General features: G+C 40.1%; 1 protein-coding gene across 25 annotated transcripts in view; it reads right to left on the minus strand.

Annotated features, from left to right (window-relative positions):
• The window catches only part of CELF2 (CUGBP Elav-like family member 2), a 545,664-nt gene that overhangs the window by 227,554 nt on the left and 299,290 nt on the right, over nt 1–18,820 (minus strand). The window contains exon 1 of one of the 25 annotated variants that reach the window (XM_088141385.1): nt 6,727–6,842. The exons of the other annotated variants lie outside the window; for them this stretch is intronic. Coding sequence (XP_087997511.1) covers nt 6,727–6,731 — 5 coding nt within the window. The 5' untranslated portion in view covers nt 6,732–6,842. Of the gene's footprint in view, nt 1–6,726; nt 6,843–18,820 lie in introns of those variants that run through there. 25 annotated transcript variants of the gene reach the window in all.

Below are 18,820 nucleotides of genomic sequence, written 5' to 3' on the forward strand. Positions count from 1 at the left end.
CACAGCGATGAAAATAAAGCCATGTGTTAGATTTTAAAAATAAATAAATTGCATCAAGATATAAAATATAGGTCAGAAGTGGCCCTGGAGTGGAGGAACAGCAGAATTATGCTGGATTTATCTATACTGTTGTCTTTCATTATGAGAGTTTGGAGAAAGCCAAGATAGCATTTTTATACATCTCATATCATCAAAGGAATGCAACTCTAAGGTGTTCATATTTGTGAGAAAGTATTAAGCCCTAATGCAGGACTATTCATTCATTAGTCTCATTCTATCTTCTTGTCTTCCATAAAGTCATAGAATCTAAGCCACATTGCGTCACAGTCAAAGAGCAGCTGGGAAACTTACTTCTGTTGGCCGACAAAAGATGATTTTGTGGGGAGGACTGGACTGGGATGATATTTAGGAATCTTGTTAATAACTGTCTCCCTCCCTCCCTCCCACCCCAAGGCCAAAGAAAACACTAGGACACTGGGGTTCTTCCCTGGATTGCTAGCAGTGATACTCTAGTGATGGGAAAAAGTTATGGGGAGAAGGAGGCTTGAGGGAGTGGCAACGTTTCCCGTCCTCACCCCATTTCATAGTACCTTGCATTGTAGCACATCACACTACACAGATATTCTCAGGGGTTATGAAAGAAAAGCCAGTTTGGTGTAGTGGTTAAAGGCATCATGCTAGAAACCAGGAGACTGTGAGTTCTAGTCCCAACTTAGGCATGAAGCCAGCTGGGTGACCTTGGGCCAGTCCTTCCCTCTCAGCCCTAGGAAGGAGGCCAGGGCAAACCACTTCCCAAACCTTGCCAAGAAAACTGCAGGGACTAGTCCAGGCAGTTGCCAGGAGTCAACACTAACTTAAAGGCAAACACCCACATGAAAGAAAAGAGTGGGCAAAGACTGCCATAGCTCCACTTTTCCCACAATGCCCCTTACCTCACCATCCAGATAAATGGGATAGAAAGGAACAGAAAGAAGACTTCATGGGATTAGTGAACAGGAGGCATGAAGCTGACATTAAAAGTGGAAAACTTCACCCTGTTTTCATCTAATTTCTTGGTAATCTAACACAATACATTGTTTCTTTAATTTGCTTTCAACTCCATTCACTGTTGGCTGCCTTTTCTCTCTTTTTCCCTAAAATTTAAATTTAGACTGTAAACTTCCACCTGTTCCTTTATGCTTGTGTTCATCTGCAAATTGTCTCAGACACTGATGAATCTGCTGCTGCTGCAGTAGCAGTTGTAGTTGTTGTTGCAATTGTTACTATCACTATCATTATTTTATGAAGGCAATAGACCATCCTTTATCAGACCAGTGTTTCTTTTAGATATGTCAAATATTTTGCTAACACTAATCTAACAGCCATTAATAAAACATTAACGGTGTTGTCCTTGTCAGATTTATATTCTTATATTTCAGAGGATAAGGTCAAAAGCCATGGATATTCTTTTATTCTGTTAGCAATGTTCTGTTGTATCCTGTTGCTTTGGTTTGAATGGCCTGCTGGACAACTTGATATCTACAGTCCCTCATGGAAGAATTCAACTTGCTGACCATTACATCAAAAACAACTTGGATGCAAAAAATCCCTCCTCCCAGAACTAAACCCACTTGACATGTTGCACACCAAAACAGAGCAGCTTGTGTGTAGGACAGGTCTGGCTGCACCCATGCATTGGCAACATGAAAAGTCATCCATAAGGTCATACAGATGCTCTAGCTTGGGAGGGAGGCAACGTAAGTTGTGAGATGCAAGTTGATAGCTCAAACTTGAGACACCATACCAAAATAGATGCTACAAGCTGCTGAGTTCCAAAATGTGAGACAGAATGTAAGCACACCCAGTTCTCAGTCAATCTCTCTGCACCTACCCTACTTAACATGTCCACTGAGTCAGAAAGAAAGAAAGAAAGAAAGAAAGAAAGAAAGAAAGAAAGAAAGAAAGAAAGAAAGAAAGAAAGAAAGAAAGAAAACCTTTTCCTGAACATCTTGTGACACTTTTTGGATTAAGTTAGCTCTTAAGCAACTGTGACTTCCTGTTAGCCCTTCGAGGTAGTCTAGACAAGAAGCACAACCATGAGTACTAATTCTATCTTTATGGTAAGGTTACAGTAACAGAATCTTGAAAGTCTGAAAGTACCCCTCCCGTCCCTTACTTTTACTCTCCCAAAAACTAGGGAAGGTCCTTTCTGATACGCTTTCTCCATCCCTCCTCTTTTGGACTCAAATTTTATTTATCAGACCATTGTCTAGGCTGCGGCTTTTCCTCCTGTCTCCCAAGGTCATTCTCACATGACATTACACTTTCGGGCTACAGAATCTGGGGATGTATTATGACGGCCATTTGGTTTACATTTGGACTAGTTAGGAATCATTGCTAATGTAGAACAGTCAGCTCTAACTGACATCTTCCATATACTCTGGGACTGTAGCTTTCAGAAGTCACAGCCTAGCAAATCCTTTACCAGACTGGGAAAGAAGGGGTTTAGATACAACTTCAAACACTGTATTGCATCCTCAAATGTTGTACTGTAAACTGACATGAATCCTCCAGATTCAGCAGTTATACAATCAATCTGATTCCATTTTGTTGACCACAGCTAAATACTGTTCTATAGCTTGTACAATACACCATAGTATCTCCTCTAATTTTTCTTAGATACTTTAGAATTTTATCTTTTCTTTTTTATCCTAATTAATTGTGATTCTTTTGTTTTATTTGCTGGTCTATGACTGAATAAAAATTGATCAATTGATTGACATAAATGTAGGAAATCCATAGACACACACAGTTGCTAGCCTCACTGGAACAGAGGTGCAGAACAAGCCCATTTGGAAGACACCAAGTTGGGGATGATTATTTTAGACAGTCATCAAACACACGGCCAAAATTATTTACCAACACAGATCATATATTGCTTCTTTGTCCTTCAGAATGCATTTAAAAGATGAAGATCAGTATTTGCCCAAAAGTTAACAGAAAAACACTTATGCAACTTCCAAAGATGTTATTCCTCTGAGTTTTTTTTTTTTTTTAATTTCTCCTGAAAGAAAACTGTTTCTAATGCTGGTGTTATTTTGTTTCCATAGTGGATTGCAAAGGAAGCAATTTTCAAGAACATGCATTGTACTTATCATAATCAGACTGTTCTGAGAGCACTTTCCAAGAATGCAAAATTCCCTAGGGAGATGCGAAGAGTTTTAAGTGGAGAAATAAGTCTCTCTTTTATGACTCCAGCTTCGTGGTTGTCTTGGCAGGAAGAAAACACAGAGGGTTTGGCCCACACTCTTCATAATGTCTGGGCTCCATGGAGCAACTCTCTTATTGATTGGCAGAACAAGCTATCCAGAACATGCTGTTCAGAACAAATGAAATGACTGAATATTCAGAGGGCCAAATGTCAGATGGTGGCATTGCTTCCATGTCTCTCTCATGGGTTTCTAAGGGAAAGATGGCTAAGGAGCAATGTGTTAACCTGCTCCCTAAAGGAAATAGGAGTATGTTTCCCATTACAGTTCAAAGTTCCTCTATTAAACTTAAATGCACACTGCTGTCTTTTCAGAAAAGCTACTTCTAATGACCCAAGGGGATTGCTGTCACTAAATGTATCACTAAAACAGAAGAATTCAGCTCTCCAGAACTTTGGAGTCACCACTCTCATCATCTCTGTCCTCATCTTTGGTGTAAGCTCAGAATGATAAGAGTTTTAGGAAACATCTCTAGGCTGATTAATGTTTCTTTCAGTAGTACACACAATGCTTCTAGAGAATCCATCATCAGGACCTGAAAGCATCAGTTTCCTTCTGTGACCATTCCTCAGCAAGAGATATTCAGAAGCATTGCTTCTAAACACTGATGAACACCAGGACTACAACCGTCATCTCTGTCTTCCACACAAGTGCATTTTGGCAGAGAGGATTTTTCCTCTCCTTTGCTATAAATATTCTCAGAAGCCACCAAGTTGAACACAACCTCAAGAAGAGAGATTTGGTTTTCTGAAGGGTGGGGAAAAAACAACAACGGATACTAGAATTGATGCAACTGAAACTCTGGAGGGACTAGAAGAAGACAGGTGGCCAGGCACAAAGGCAGATGTTATTTGTACATGGCTGGAAAATACTGACATTTGGGGCAGGTTGCCTCTGGAGGGGGTATAGAAAAGTATTTGGGAGTAGGAGGAAAACAAGGCTTCATTGTAAAGGAAAGAGGGGGAGGGAACATATCAGAAAACAGCTTCTGGTGGCTTGGATTTCTCCCATCCCAGTAAGGACTAGGAAAAGTTGAGATCTTTCATCCCAGAGAACTCTTTACAAATAGAGAAGTGCACCTTTGTGTATCTGTGTGTGTACATGTGCACACACACATGCACACACACATCATATTGGACCATGTGAAAAAGACCAAAGAAAGTCTCATATTGGGTAAGCCTTGCATAAGTACTAGGCATTGGGTACATTGCCTTGGTAGACCTAGATATCTCACATATCTTAAAATCAAGCTAGTACAAAGAATACCAGCCATGCCATTGAGCTTAAGAACAGCTGCCCACATTATCTCTGACCTAGCCATGCTGGGACACCGAAGGGTACAAGAAGAATCCAGCATCTTTTCAGACAGATGACACAGGAAAGTTTTGTAAGATGGAATCATCAATCAGCACTACAGTCCTTATTTTTCTGGTTGAACCACAAGCATCTCCAGAGAATTCCACTGAAATAGCAATTCCATTTGCAAATGATTGGCACAGTCCATCGTGGCAATGTGGGAACGCCCACCGAACAGGTAGGCTTAGCTCTCAGTCTGGACTTGCTACAGTACGTCTTTCAAATGCAGCATAGTCCAATTCTTATATTCAGGGCAGAGAGTGAGTGAACTTAAAGGCCCTCTTTACCTGCAAGGATAATGCCAAAATCTTCTGGGTTCCTTTCTGGCATGATGACACCAGGGTTGATAAGTCTTATTTAGGCCTACCCACCCCTTTCCTGAAGTCAATATTCCTTCAAGTGTTGTCAAATAAACTATTCTGAAATTTCTTGCACTTTTGTTTTTTTCCAGTTCCAATTCTCTCTTTTCCAAATCATGATCCAGATTCAGAGCAATTTACAACATGCTGTTAATCAGTTTTAATGAAAGAGACTCTTTAGAGACTTTCCTATCATCCTCCAGTTCTGCTTTTGGGGACTTCTGCAAAAGGAAAGAGAGCTTCTGAAAAGAGGCAACCAGGCCCCTCTTCAGCTGCCAGAAATACAAAGTCCTCCATTTCCCCAGATTTTGTCGTGCTCAGGGTTGTGGTTTTGTCTTCCCAAACTCAGCTCTGTTGCATCAAGATTATGGTCTACACATTTGAGAATTGCTAGAAGCTGCAGCAAAAGTAGTGGAGATTTCTGTTGCTTTTTAAAAACTGTGGAACACCCCTCACCCTCTTTTTGCCTTCCTAGCAAGCTCTTAATGCTCCTCCTTCGAGCTTTGCAGATAGTTTCCAGTTTAAGATGCTAACATGGCTGGGGAAATTTCAGCCCTCCTGATATTATTAAACTATCACTTTCACTATCCCTTGATGTTGGTTGTGCTTCCTGAGAATGGTAGTTCAGCTAAATCAGAGGTCTACAGGTTGACATATTAAAGCAAAAAGCAAAAACTGACAGTGCTGGGCCTCTGATAGCCTCATCCTTATAATCTTGACCATCTCATAAAACTACCTTGGATTCAGCCGTGGAGATAGTTAGGATGCAATTTGGTGGCTTTAGAGCACTGAAGATTAAAGGTAAGCCCTTACCTAAGCTATTTTCTAAAGCAGTTGGCCTCAAGATGGAAGCTCTCCTTCCTAATTATCTTTGAGGAGATAATGAATTCCTCCTGAGATAATGAAACTCAATGGTTAGCGATTAGTTGGAACCTGAAATTCAGAGTCTCCTGTTTACGGTTATGGAAAGAGGGGATGATAGCAACATCTCCTCAGATGATTCATATCATGTTTTCAGTGCAATGGTATCACATAACAAGAACAAGCCCCAGAAGCTCAACATTCATCAGCAGGAGGCAAAAGAGGGAGAAGAGAAAGAGGGAGACAAATAAGAGTGAAAGACAGAGAAAACACAACATGGCTGCTAACCCGTTGATGGCACTGCTGTAAAGAGTCCTTCCGGACTAAAACCACCAACATCATCAATTCAGATTCCACCTATATTCTGTTTTGCTTTTCCTCCCAGGGAGAAAAAAATGGGTGTGAAGGTAGAACTCCACAACACTAGCATCCAGAATATAGTTATTTAATTGTTCTAGTTGTAGGATCAAGTCTTTCCTCTTTCTGCAGAAGCCAAGTTCAGAACATCTGGAACCCTTGCAGCACTAATGAACAAGTTAAACGAACTGGAAACACAACACATCTCCAAGAAACTAGAACAAGCAACAGGATATCTAACCTTTAAACTTTTTTTTTTTTTACTGATGAAGACCTTTTTCCCTGTTAGCAATTTCAAATCTCTCCACCTTGTGGATAAGTGCAAGGCTACCTTCTATGAAAAGAAGTCCTTTCTTTTTCACCCCAGGAACACTTGCTGCCCACATTCCATAACAAGAACCAAGTATTCAAAGAAGACACCAATTTTGCAGAGCAACGTCTGCCTTCAGTCACTCAACATCTCAGCACCCTTCAGGTCCTATAGGAGAAGCTTCTCTCAAATGAAAATAGAAGACAAGTTAAGGGGAAAAAATGGAAAATGATACCTCATGTTTGGGTGTAGATCTGAGAATAATGGCCAGTTCTTCGTACTTCTTCTGCTGCGTCACCACAGCTTGGGTAGTTCTGAGTGTGTGTCTTTGCAACCAAAGGCTTCACGACTGCCTCTCAACTTCCTTTGTGGTTTCGTCACAGGCTACAGTTTCCGTTGCTGATGAGTTCCCAAGTCCCTTTCGCCCTAAGTCAACGCTTTGGAAACTCTAGTAGTTTTATCAGTGTGTTTAAGAAAGAAAGAGGGGGTGGGGTGGGGTGGGGACGCCTGACTTGTGCTTCATTAGGAAACCTTTCAATCTTTTTTTATAAGATCCGTTTCCTATTTTGATGTCCCTCATGAAAGAAGCATGAAGAAATCTATTTAGGTTCCTACTCAGCGATGAAACTCAGTTTCGTTCTTAACCCTTGCTGGATGTTATGTTGGACTGATGGGTTAAATGTATAACAAATCTAAGTGAAGTCATTTTTCTACCCTCTGTTAAACAAGCCTTCTCAAATGAAAATGGTCCTATCTGATGACATGCCCCTTTGGTCTTTTTTATAAACAGTTAATACATTATATTTAAAACCAAATTCTCCAAGCATGTACAGAGTGCCTTCCCTTCTTATGGGGAGACTTGAATTAAACTCCTATTTCCCTGCAGAATGGCTCTAGGGCAGTGTTTGTCAACCTTGACTGCTTTAAGCTGGGTGGACTTCAACTCCCAGAATTCCCCAGCTGGAATTCTGGGAGTTGAAGTCCATACAGCTTAAAGCAGCCAAGGTTGAGAAAAGCTGCTCTAAGGCATTCTAAGAGAGAGAGAGAGAGAGACTGAGACAGTAGGTAAGGAGTCATCAAGCTATCCTCAAACTGCTACTTTCCAGATGTATAAGGATTTAAATGCCCAGAATTTGTAGCCAGCATGGCACCCATTTGATCTCCTATGGCCTGGCATTCCAGAAAAAAGGTTCCAATCACTGTAGGGCTAGCTGAACCATGGGCCTGATCACTGAAGTCTCTTAGAAGCCATGATGACAACAAATGGTGGGATTTATGTTATAAATCATTTCACTTGGCTGATAAAGTCACTTCTTCCCTTGACTCCCCCATGGATGGTTATGGGCCTGACTCTAGAATTATTTTGTGCCATGGGACCCTTTGGGAGTTTAGGGAAACCTATGGGCCACTTCTCAGACAAATGTATTTCAATACATAAAATAAAATACATAGATATAGATTGTATTGCAAAGGAATCCAAATTATGTCTTCTTAGTTCCTTTCATGCTGAACATGAAAGTTCATGTTGGAGACCATTGGAGTAATTTCTAACATTCCCTCTCACATTACTTTGTAGCAAGCCATCCACTCTGGTCTGCAAATCAGCATGGCAGGCCATCATGATGCTAAACCAAACCCCAATCAACACATTAAACTACATTATGGCTTAGTATGTTACTTGAACAGACTCATTCAACATTCCCCAATCTGAGTGAAGTCTCTATGATACTCAGGCCAAAAAGGCTGGGCTGCTATGAAGATGAACCTATGAAGAAAGATGCTGAGTTGGTCCTCCAACCATTACTGTCTACCCCAAAAGCTACAGCTGTAAATTATCTCTGCTCCCACAAAAACCAAATTAACGCAGTTATGGGCTTTATGATGGGGCTCCTGTATTCCATTTTTCACAATTCCCTCTCCTGGTCACCAGTCCTGATGGCCAAACCTTACTAATAAACACTTAATTGCTTGTTTCACTTGTCACCTAAGTGCCTTGTGCCTTGAAGCATAACAGTGGAAGCTAATGTGACACATTATTATGCCTATCTCACAAAAGAAATATTACTGCAAGAGAAACTTAAGCGCTCGAAGCCTTTCTTGCATGGCAGAGTCTAATTTTAGAACAATTCCCTCATTCACCAGAGAATCCGTGGCATGTACGACCAGGCCCATTTCCATCATTTTTTAAAAATCGCTATAGCTGGAAGTCGTATTAGCTCATGAATGCATTGTTATGTAGGTCAGATAAGAGCACCTCTCCTAACTGAAGGCATGTTTCGCGCTGGCAGGATCAACATTTTTGATAAAAGGGGGAAGTGACGGAAACATTACTCCTATACGGAAGGAGGTGGGGCAGGGAAAGGGAAAGGCTGCATAAAACGTGGCAACAGAGGAGCTGAATCCAGCATTTTAGTCCCCGAGATCCTTCTGTCCTACAAATCCTTCACGGAAATCTTCTGCAAGCTACATCGGAGTAAAAATGAATCTTGCAGCATACAAAAGGACTTAGGACCAGATGGTCTTCAGCCATGCTGTCAGGGCAACACAAAACCAAGATAATAAAACCGATCTGCAGACACAGACATCTATATCTGTACATATCACACCGAAAGGAGCAGAATACCATAAAAGAGTCAATGGTCTGAGATGGGCGGCTATATAAACTGAATGAATGAATGAATAAATAATCAATAAAAACTCAGGGACTGAAATATTGACACAAAGAGTTCAGCCTTGGTCACCTCCAGTCCAAACCTCCATGCCAAACTGGAAATTTGGAATGTACGAAACGGGCTTGGTTGAACTTGGATTTTTAAACATGTATAATTTGTGCTCCATACAGAAAAAGGAAGTGAAGGGGTACACCATCAAAGCCATAGTGTTTCAGCCTGTCATTTGAAGCTACAACATGGATGTATCAGAGGGAAGCCTAAATCCTTTAATAATTTGATTTTTCTCCATCTAGGAAGGTTTTCAGATCAAAACGCAGTTGAACTGTGGTGACGGCTTATCTCTGGTTTGAGGAACGACGGTACAGATATAGTGTTACTTTATAACATCGTGTTTTCATTTTAGTGATAAATAAGGGATGGGGAACAAAGAGCATGATTCAGAAGCGAAAGCTAAACGAAATAAACTGAAAGGGGGGGGGGAAAGAGGACACATTCAGAAGTCTCTGGGCAGGAAATCACTAGAGAATCATTGTTGCAAAATTTATTTGTATGAATTAAATACGTCTGTGGGTCCCGAGAAAGTGGATAGGGCCCCTGCAGTCAGTTCTGCCATCTTCCAGTTGGATCTCTGGACCTCATGGCTGTTTAAGGCCTGCAAGATGGCAGGAGGCTGGATACGATTCATGGTTATCTGAGGGATCGCTTTCTCCTATATTCATTTATCTGTCTACTGAGATTAAACGGGGTTTGGTCCCTGTGGCACTTCTACCTGTTGGAGCCTTGGAAGTAGGTGCTTTCAGTAGCCACCCCAACTCTTTGCAACTTCTTCCCAATAGAGATCAGTCCGCTTTGTCCCTCCTGGACCTCAGCAACATGTGGAAGACCTACATGTTCCACCTGGCACAGGAGGAGGGTGTGCTGTGACTCAAAGTGGGTTTGCAGACATTTGGACATTTGTATTTTTTCAGTTTTTAAATCTTTCTTCATCTCCTCATTTTTACTGTATTTGGATTGTTTTCTGTTTCCTGTTGACACTATTATCCACTTTAACCTTTTTGGGAATGGGCAGTATGTAAGCAAAACCAACAATAATACTAACAATGAAATATGAAAACTATTCATGATCTAGGTGATCAGTAGGCATTTAGGTTTAAATTGGAGATATTTGTCTATATTGCACTGGGTGAAGAATTCTGGGAGTTGAAGTCCACACATCTTAAAATTGCTACTGTTCTAGTGGAAAGCAAACACACTGGAAATTAAATTAGCTGCAGTGCACAAGGAGAATGTTCCTCAAAGAGTGTATAGTATAGTTTAAAAGCTGAGATTTTCACATTCTTGTGAAAATTCACAATCTTCACGTCGAATTCCATCAACCCAGAGATTTTCATCATGAATGTATGTTGTGTGAATCTAAGCTGGAAATCAAGTATTTCTTTAACTGGAATCATTTCTAGCAAGCAACCACAGTATGCTTAGCTAGCCCTAAATCTGGTAGTAGACATTTAAAGAGGAAATTGACAGGCAACACAAAAGTGTATGAAGCCACAGAAGAAACAGCTTCTGGAAGCAGAAAAGAAGGAAGCTGTTTAATTGCAAGTGAATTTCTGCAGAACCTGCACTTCAGTCCATCTTTCCATGGGTTGAGGCCCTCCAGATGTGTGTTGGAATAAGAAATTTGGGAAGTTGCAATTTCAGTGTATCTGGAGGGGATCAGTTTGAAAAAAGGCTGCTTTAGCTTAAGTAGGTTAAGAGAAAATGAGAAGGGTTGTAGTGGAAAGAATTTAAGGATATAGTTTGATCAATGGCTATATGTTAATATTAGAAGGGCATCCAAGTTGGTAGGATGTGAACAACATATGTTAGCTTGCATGCTACTCTCCGGATTAGAAATCTAGCTTGCACAGAATAGCATCAGAATGCTTGAGATAAAATTGGGTTTTGATTGCATGCATTGCATGCTGGCCCAAATGGGACCAAAGTGAACACAATTTTCCTTGATGTAGCAAGGAATGTTCCATGTGTCACCACTAAGGCTGATAATCTAGTTAACCCTCCTCTATTTTATTCAAATGTGAAGAGAGGAGTCTTTGGAGAAGACCCTGATGCTGGGAAAGATTGAAGGCAAAAGGAGAAGAGGACAGCAGAGGATGAGATGGTTCGATGGCATCACTGAAGCAATGAGCATGAAACTGAGCCAACTCAGGGAGGCAGTGAAGGACCGGAAGGCCTGGCGCAATATGGTTCATGGGGTCACGGAGAGTCGGACACGACTTAACGGCTGAACAACAACAACAACATCTTATTCAAAAGCACTACATGAAAGCCCCCCTTGATCAAAACCATGATGGGCTATGGAGGTCAATACTTATAGGGCCACCTGATGGTGACCACTTATTTATTTAATTAAATCTGTTGTGACCATGGCTTAAACATCATGATATAAAGTAGATTTAGCTATACTTCTGTTTTATTTTTCTTGTCTCACTGTTTCATTTATTTTGCTTACTATTTTTTTTTTCTGCACTTTGCATAATATTGCTTACCTCCAATGGGAGTTAAATGGCCTGGATGCATATATGCATATCTGATTGCTTAAAAATAAAACAATTAAAGTGCAGCTCTTTGTCGATAAAGAAACGCAAGCAGGAAAAAGTTTACTGCAAACTCAGTCCCTGGGCCAAATACTGACAGAACTTCTCTTCAGTTCGGTAAATAAAAATGAGAGACACGTGATGGACCTTAAGGGAACAAGTCTGCAAATATTCTGCAGTGAAGTGAACGCTACAGCAGGTGCCTTCAAAGCTGATTGCTCAAGTTGCTCAAGCAAGGTCAGTTGTGCGCTGCAAAAGTGTTTGACGGATGTATTTCCCCACAGTTAAGTACGATTTACTCAACTTGGGGGCGGGGGGGAGGGTTAGATAACACCCTGAACCATCAACAATCACACAGACTTTAATTTGCACAACATGTTTCACTAAAATGTGGTTGTGTAGTTTGTTGCTCGATGTGTTGTGCAAACCCATCCAATCTGCTTCTGCAGATATAATTCTTTATATTATAATTATAATTATAATATTATTATATTATTTATATTATTATTATTATATTTATATAATAAAATTATAATATAATATAATTCTTCTGCAGATATAATCAACGATGGTGGGTAAAAATTACATCTAGATCAGCAAGAAAAAGATAACCTACTTTATTATTTTTATTCATTTAAACTTAGCTAAGCCACCCAACAGTATCCATGGCTTGAAAAATCTGTTGTGATGGTAATGATGATGATGACATAAGTAGAGGAACAATACTCCAACCTGGCTGGCAGGACAAGCTACTATATATAAACTGCCAGCAAACTTCATCCCTCCATGGACTGATTTATTTTATTGATTTATTTATACAATTCATTAGCTGCCCATCTCACTTTTTCCAAGGGACTCTGGGCAGTGTACAACAGGGTTACCTAGTCTAGGGCCCGCACCTGTGGAGATGGCTGGTGGGATGATGGGTTGCCCCCCCCCAGCATCTTACAGTTTTTTATAGGGCCAAAATTAGATGAGGTTTTTTAGGGTATTTTTAATACGTTTTTTAATTATTTATAGTTTTTAGCCATCTTGGAGAGAATTGTATTTTTTCTTTTTTATTGTGAGCCGCCCAGAGTCACCCGTGAGGGAGATGGGCGGCATACAAGCCAAATAAATAAATAAATAAATAAATAATATTACCTAGTCTATGATGAAACATCTTCAAGAAGGAAAACAAGCTCAAAGAACACCAAAAACTCAACAATTCAACCTCAAGCTACATATATTTTCCATGATTGTAGGAACTTATTAGCTTGCTCATATTAGTTGAGGGTGAGATCTTTCCCTTTGCTTGCTACCTATGATTCTTTAAGATGGAAACATCAGTGCTGAATGTTCACTATGCAAAGCATATATCTACTTATAGCCACATTTCAACAATTTGGAGGACACAAACTATGGGGCATAAAATCAACATTGGAGGCAGCGGTAGCAGATCCTTCTTTCCTTCAAACACCCCTGTGTCTCTTTTCTCAGATGTTCTCCTTAAGCAACGCTATCCCATGATATAACTTTGTACAGAAAGCTTTCTGGAGGAAAAACGGCCCCTGTTCTAAAAAAAAAACCCCAAATTCTTCTTGCCTGCCTTGCTGAAAATGCAAGCATTTCTAAGTCAAACAGAATGCTTGTTGAATGTTTGGAAATGCGTGAGTAGTTTTGTCCTTCCTTTTGGCAAAGTCCAGCTGAAAGTTCTTCAGAGATCTCATTTTCTCTCAGCATTACCTTGGCTGATGCATGGGGTCAGCAGGCATCATTTATTTCCTCCATGTCACTGCCATATAATTTCATTTTCCCACTAACTACCAGCAGGGGACAAATGTTGTTGGTGGAAGCAAATATGTACCAACAGTGGATTCATAACATTAAAAAAAAAAATGTATCTGGAAAGCTTGGAAAGATTTAATTCCTGCTTCCCCAACTCATCAGTTTCCAAGCTCATGCCAAATACATACCCATTATACAAGTATGTTTCATAAGCCCTTATCCTCACCCTCCTGAGTTTAGTTCAGACAATTTCAGATATTCCACAGGCAATAGGTAGGACAAAGGGATGAGAATCCATGAAATGTGGGCACGGGGGGAGAGAAAAATATATGTAGTGACTCTTTGGGAACAAAATAATTAAGTTCTCATAACATGATCATGGTATGGTCATTAAAAAATCAAATATTAGAAGGAATTAAATTCCAATATTTACCAAGAATGTATCAAGGGATGTCCAACCAATTTCTCACCTTCACATTTCTTCCAATCTTAATCTCACAGCATCTGGCAGTTGCTTTGGAATGAAAACCACCTAAGTTAAAAACCCTTTGTTTGGAGTAAAATTTTCTATAGCTCTGAACCTTCCCCCTCGTTGTTATCCCCTGTGTATTCCAGACAACTGTTATCTTGAAGTGTATGGCAACATGTCTGGTAGTGCGATGGTGGAAGGTGCCCTTGAGTTGGGTATATGCCTTCCAACAGCTTTCAAAAATCCATGCAACCTAGGAAAGATGGTGGAGCAGACCAAGACAAAAACAGTGTGTGTGTGTGTGTGTGGACAATATTTGCATATGATTTTTTAAAAATTCATTCATTATTTCCATATCTCTAAATGAATTTCTTTCTTCAACTATAGCAAGCCCACATTTCCACTACAGAAAGATGTACTGCTGGTTCCAAAACAAGGCCAATCATGGTTTCTCTTCTTTGGGGTGTATTTTCAGCTTGTTTCATAAACACCACCACCACCACCACCACCACCACAACTACTGTTTCATGGCGTCATCACTCTGATTTCCTATGAGATTCAAAAACATCCACACTCATTGCTTAATTAAGGCAAATAGCGCCCTCCCCCCAAAAAAGTAATTTTCCAGCATCAACCAAGACGGGTTAAATAACATATGGACTGGTGAAGGTGAGTTCAGGGCTCAGTAATAATTATGGGGCCCTGGATACTAAATCACATTGACCCTAGAAAATACACGAAAACACAAAACCCAATCCGAATGTTAAAGGCAAAGCTATGGGAACATCACTGCACTCAGTTGCTATTCTGCAACTCAAAAGCTTTCAGAGTGGCCTTATTAACTTTCCAGGGAAATATATGTATAAAAATAGCCATTATTGCTGAATAAATTACAGACAAAAGGGGCCAATTTGCAGGAAAAGAACATTAATGTATTTTTAATGGCTGAGCTAAGAGTACAATGGCATTCAGTGTTGTAATTCTAGTACATTAGCAATGTTTGTATACATTAGGCACTAATGCTGTAATGTCAAATGTAGTTCCAGAAGCCAAAAAAATAGAGAGAAAGGAACATTGATTTAAGTTTTAATAATATTTTTTAGAAGCAGAAACACAAGGAAATCCTTTTTCCCCCAACTGTTCTCTGGGATTTTGAAACTGGATTCTCCTCAGCATGTCAAATAAAACAGCCACAAGAAGGAAAAATGAGACAACGATTTCCTTTAATATTGGCATTTTGCTTCTTAACAACAGCAGCAACAAGAATTTTTTTTTTAATCCTTTGTGTCCACCGTCTTACACTCTCTCAGTGCAAGTCTTCTCAGGGTGAGGCAACTCTACTAATGCCAGTTCAGTTTTCTTTTTCTTTTTTTTCTAATATATTTATTTTGTATTTCAACTAAATAAATACCAGAACTGGGAAACACCTCCCATACTTCCATTGGTTGAATTCTGCCTTCCCAAGTTAATCAACTAACATTTTAGTTGGTTAACTGCAAATAAATGGACTGAGAACTACATTTCCTCGGTTTGGTTTCCATCCCTGGGAGGAGCAATGTCCATGGGGTGAGGTCAAAATTGGCAAGATGGTGGACAGAGGCTTATGATGCAAGCTCTACCCCTTTGAAATGTGCATGTCTGCGCATGTACAAAATGGGTGGGGCTTGCATCACAATGCTTTATCTGCCTTTTTGCTGATTTTGACCCCTCCCTCCCGGATGCTGTTGCTCAAGAGGACGTGGAATCAGCATCTTTGGGTACCTGTCAAGGTCCGCACCTCTTTAGGATCATAGCTGACTCTCACATGTTTGAGCCATGCAAGTTTTTCTCTTTGGTGTCCTCCCAATTGATCTGCTTGCTGAGTTGCAAAACAAGAATAGGAAACAATCGCTGTCTACTTCTGGGGTAGGCTGAGCCTGGAGAAAGATAAATGTATGTTGAGCCATTTATAGCAATTTGGGGTGTTTCTAAGGGTGGGAAACAATTAGTCTCCCAGAGGCTTACTAGTTCAAAAAATAGACCATTAAGATTTAGTACCACTCTTTCTGGTAATATCACTGCAGTTCTCCTTCTAGTCAAAGGAGCATGTTTTAGCCAGTGGTCCTCAAAGGTTGCTCACCTCTGTTCTATGGCAGGTATGGAGACCATGTAGCCCTCTTGCACCACAATACCTAGTAGCTCCAACCAACACAGCCAATGGTGAGAAATGTTGGGAATTACCACCTAGCAACATCTAGATAGCCCCTCAATGGGATCTTCTAGAATCCAGCCTTTCTGTCCCCTAACCTTTTTGAATCCAGTTTAACACACACTTGAGATTGATTTGGTCTGCCTTGATTATTTTCAGGATGCTATGAGCCTGATTTTTGTGAGTCTAGGGTTTCCAGAGAACCCTCAACTACTCAGTCCTTGCCAATGACTGAACAAAGAGAACTGTTACTCAGTCAGGAGTTGCCAGTCAATAAATGGGTGTTTTGTCTCTTCCTGCAGGTTGGTTCTAGGCCCATATCCTTTCTTCCCTTCCCAAGTAGAACAGACAATAAATTGGTAGCATTTCTACGTGCTTGCCAGAAAGCATGGTGGCAAACCTCCATTGCCTTCAAATCTTTCAAAACCCAGCAATTATTGGGGCTCATTTCCAGTTTCCAGGCTGAATCAGAAGAATGTCCTCCCATGGGAAGCCAGGTTGGCTTTTCATGCATGATGGCTATGCTCCTGTTTCAAAAGCAGGGACATAATACAATTGCACAGGGGTGCATTGAAATTGTTCACAACTGTTTGGACTTCTTGCGTGAAACAGGAAAAAAAATGAAATTATGATGTCTGGATTTGATAACTAGGAATTAATAGTGGACAATAGAAAAAAGTGAAAGTTATGTTGTAAACTTAGAGTAAGAGTTTAGTGTAAATTTATACTTATATTTGTTGTAAGGAAAGTTGGAAGTCATTCTTTTTTCTATTTTTTCTTTCCTTTTTTCCTTTCTTTCTGGACTTCGTTCTCTCTCTTCTTTTTCAGTCTTTCCTTCCTTCTTTATTCTCTGTCTTTAATATTTGCTTTTGTTAGCTTTTATTTTTCTTATCTTAAAATCTAAAACATTATTTGAAAAAAAATTGTTTGCAACTGCAGGCCTCTGGGTCATTTGACCAATGGAGGACTCATCTCACCACATTAAGGAGATTCCATGTGCATCCAGAAGATCTCTCTGGAATGTCTTAAATACAGCTGCCTAAGATGGAAGATACTTTGCCAAGCAGAAGTAAAAGTATATAAAATAAAATATAAAATCCAGATGAAGTGAAACAGTAGAGTAGAAAGTTGAAATAGCATCTGAGAAAGTGAGAAAAAAGAGGGTGATCTACATGAGTCTGTGTGCCCATGATAACAAAATGTCAGGTGTTAGGTCACCGCCTCAACTACCAATCCCTCTGAGCTTCAACAGCCAAAAGGAAGAAACTTTAGGGTGACAAAATGCAGCTGAGGACAGAGTTGGTGAAGCAAACAAAGGACAAAAGTTCAAAGAACAACCAGATTGAAACAATACAATTATGTTCTCCAGCACTGCCTAGAATCCTCACAAATGAAAGGATCTTTTTAACATAAGAAAAGAAAGGACACTTTGACATGGCAGTTTTGTGCTAGTCCAGCGACAGAGATACATCTCTGGGATCCCACACTGTCACTGCTCTTCAGTGACTAAGCAAATCTGCTTCGAACTGAGGAGAAATACCTCCCCCCAAAATCTGTTTTGAAACTGAGAATGATGGAATCTGAGGGTCTTGGGGACAGGACATTTTTTTCAACGCTGGGATTCAAGTAATTAATTAATTCCACCTCAATTAGAATTTAGTCTCACTGGTTATTGCCTCACTTGTCTCCCAGCTCCTTGCGTTCTTCCTCTACCTGCTTTATTATTGTAGGCACCATGAGATGACCTTATGGAACTCTCTGTTATAAACAGAGCAGAAGGAGAGCTTTCTAAATGCCCCCCCCCCGCCCCGCGATTGGCTTTTTCTGTTGCTAGAACAATTCCAGGGAGTCAAGAATGGAAAGGATGAGATGGGATTTTAACTGGATGATGATTTTTTACACTCTTCCATTGGTTAGTTGTCAGCCCTTCAAGGTAGACTAGACTAAGAAACCAAAGTCATATAGGCCAGTACTACTTTTACTGTAAAGTTATGGCAACAGAATTTTGCAAGTCTGAATGCGTCTCACTTTATCTTCATGTGAACTGAGGGTGGGGCTTGTTTGAGATGTTTGTATCTGTTACAGTCCTGCCACCGACTCAGGTTTCTTTTATCTGACCTTGGTCTTGGTAGCAGCTCTTCCTTGTGTCCCTCAAGGCCATTCCCTCTGCCCTCTACATTAGCTGGAGGGAGTGCTGGTTAGCTTATGTGGGGCCCCAAGAAGCACCATTGGTCCCTTTGGATATTCTTGCAAAACTGGTTCGTAAAGTTTAGGGACTAATAATAGCTATATAGAAGCCCCTAAATCACAACAGAGTGTGAAGCTTTGATCCAGCCCTAAATGCAATGAAAGGTAGAGAATGAAGCATTTTTTCATTGTGACTGATATATACTTCCTTATGTTATTGAAAGGCCAAGGAGAGATTACTAGAAATTGCATGGCAATATAATTCATAGGCCATTATTTCAAAGCTTTTGTATTCAATGGTGAGAATACAGGTAAAAACGCCCTGTTTACAGACGACCCATAGTTAAGAACGGAGTCTATTGTAGCAAAATTCAAGTTAAATGCACAATGATTCAAGTTAAATACACCATGATGCAAGTTCATTACACAATATACTTATTCAGTATTATACA

Source organism: Python bivittatus, unplaced genomic scaffold (assembly GCF_059951505.1).
Source record: "Python bivittatus isolate LINGU-HERP-01145 unplaced genomic scaffold, Pbiv_v1 ctg000330_np1212, whole genome shotgun sequence".
In the NCBI taxonomy this organism is placed as follows: Eukaryota; Metazoa; Chordata; class Lepidosauria; order Squamata; family Pythonidae; genus Python; species Python bivittatus.